The sequence below is a fragment of the Myotis davidii genome, unplaced genomic scaffold, assembly GCF_000327345.1.
Source record: "Myotis davidii unplaced genomic scaffold, ASM32734v1 scaffold586, whole genome shotgun sequence".
NCBI lineage: Eukaryota > Metazoa > Chordata > Mammalia > Chiroptera > Vespertilionidae > Myotis > Myotis davidii.
The window spans coordinates 467,873-470,121 of NW_006296809.1; the positions used below are offsets into that span (position 1 = coordinate 467,873).

The 2,249-nt window shown below is 61.3% G+C and overlaps 2 protein-coding genes across 2 annotated transcripts in view; one reads left to right on the forward strand and one right to left on the reverse strand.

Annotated features, from left to right (window-relative positions):
• TAS1R3 (taste 1 receptor member 3) overlaps nt 1-27 on the forward strand; it is a 5,588-nt gene extending 5,561 nt beyond the window's left edge. The window contains exon 7 of the mRNA XM_015569679.1: nt 7-27. Within this exon, the coding sequence (XP_015425165.1) occupies nt 7-27 (21 nt within the window). The remainder of the gene's footprint in view (nt 1-6) is intronic.
• A 370-nt stretch (nt 28-397) lies between these two features.
• Nucleotides 398-2,249, reverse strand: part of DVL1 (dishevelled segment polarity protein 1) — a 9,696-nt gene continuing 7,844 nt past the window's right edge. The window contains 4 exon segments of the mRNA XM_015569680.1: nt 398-631; nt 1,189-1,392; nt 1,467-1,634; nt 1,779-1,913. Of these exon segments, the coding sequence (XP_015425166.1) occupies nt 621-631; nt 1,189-1,392; nt 1,467-1,634; nt 1,779-1,913 (518 nt within the window). The 3' untranslated portion in view covers nt 398-620.

Here is a 2,249-nt window from a genome sequence, read left to right on the forward strand (position 1 = left end):
TTACAGGATTATTTTATTTTTTTCTGACTTAGCACATGTATCTGTCCATCAGGACAATGTTGGATAATATTTAAAAGCTTTGCTTCTTACTTGGAAATGCATATATTATTCTACTCTACAATATATCTGATGATATACTTTGAATACATTTTATTAGTTAAGGAAGTTGTCATTTCCAAGTTTTTAAAATTCAGATTATATTTGCTTTGTTTGGACTTGGTAATACAACTCTGTACCACATGTCCTTTTGTAGAAAACAACTTTAACATATTTTCAATTTATTCTGCAATTGGCTTATGGTATTATTGCTACAGAGGTCAATACTTACAATTTTATAACTTCATTTACAATTTTGAGCACCGAGGGCCTGGTCTTGCCCCTGAGAAACCAAGGCACGTGTGAGACCCCGTGTGCCGGCTCCCATTGGCCAACCTGGGCCCCCCACCCTGAGACCCACCTTCCATCGGACCCTGGGGCCCTGGCTAACGGCTCGGCTCAGCTCTGTCCCGGGTCCTCACAAATGCCGGGAACCCGAGGGTGCCGGCCGGCGAGGGACACGCCAAGAGGGAGGCCGGGCAGGGCCCTGGCTTACCGGCCCCGAGGGTCCATCCGCTAGTCCTTCAGTCTAAGGCTTGCTCAGCACAAAGCAAGGGATAGCACGAGTTACACACCAGGCCCGGCCCAGCCCCCACGCCACCTGCTCTCCTACCCGGCATGCCCGGCACGGCCTCCCCTCCGGCACCGCCTCTCCTGCCTGGGTCAGGCATGCCCACCGGCCTCACTGGCCTCCACGCAGACTCAGGCCAGTTTTCCTCACGGAACGTCCCCAACCCATGTCCTCAGCTCCCCACATGCCCGTGGGGACATGGTTATCGGTGATGGGCTGCCTCTGGCTCCCAGCTGTCTGTCCTCCACTATGTCCTGGGGCCCCTCTGCACTCCCCCAGCCCAGGCCACCACCCACCCGTCCCTCACCATCTGGCTTCCTGCCTCTGCCCCACCACCCCCAGAGCCTCCAGGTTCCTCCTCCCCACCTCCCTCCACCACTTATCCCTTACAAAGGGAGCCCACCCGAACTCCAAGCACAGAGCAGGCGGGCACGCAGGGGAGAGGGGCGGGCATGCGGGGCAGAGGGCAGGCATGCAGGCAGCAGGCAGTAGGGAGCGGGCACCAGTGGGCAGGCTCTCACCTTCACTCTGCTGACTCCCAGCGCTGCCGCTGCCGTAGCTGAAGCCAGGGTCCTGGTACGCGGGCGGGAAGCAGGGCGGAGGCCCTGGGTACTGATAGGGGTAGCCCTGCCCCAGGGGCCAGGGAGCCGGGTGGGGCAGCGGGGCCAACGTGTCCTGATCCGAGGCCCCACTGGAGCCGCTGTGGAGGTTCAGGGCCTCGAGATCTGGCAAGAGGGGAGGACGAGTGAGGGTGGTGTGGGCAGGCCCCCCAGGGACCCCGGGCCGCAGCCCCACTCACTGCTGCACAGATCCCCGAAGACGTAGTAGCACTGCTCGGAGAAGGTGACCTTGTTCACGGTGTGCCGCAGGAAGCCGCGCTTCAGCATGCTGCTGGCGTACTTGCGCGCCTCGCGCCGCTCCTTGAAGCCCTCCACGTGCGTGTACAGCCAGTCCACCACGTCCGCGCCTGCGGAGGCTCGCGTCAGGCAGGGGTCCAGCCGTGTGCGTGCGTGCGTGCACATATACGTGTGTGCAATGTGTGCGCGCACATATATGTGTGTGCAATGTGTGCACACCGCCTGCACCGCCCCGGCATCTAGGGACCACTCACCGATGACGGCGTTGGCGATGGTGATCTTGAGCCACATGCGGTCGCGGATCTCCAGCCCCGAGTCGGGCAGCTGCATGGCCCGGACCACGGCGCCCATGTCGCTCTTCACCGTCAGCGGCGCCTCCTCCAGCTCTGCAAGGCACACCCCTCCTCAGTGGACAGGCCACCGCCCACGGTGCCCACTGCACCCCCTCCGAGGCCGGTGCCGTGAGACCCCCAGGCGAGGAGGGGGGTGGGGGCAGTCTCCTCCTCCTGTAGGTGCTTCCATAGGATCCGGGCACGAACCAGGCTGAGGCCGCCCCCACCATGGCCACGGCCCCGCGTAGACATCAGCCCCCGCCCCCCCCTTCCTCAGGCTGTCAGTCGTGTTAGAGGCAGAAAGCAGATGGGGCTCCACGCAGGCGCGCACACACGTGTGCACACCTACATGTGCGCGTGCACATGCTCACATGCACACACGTGCACACACCC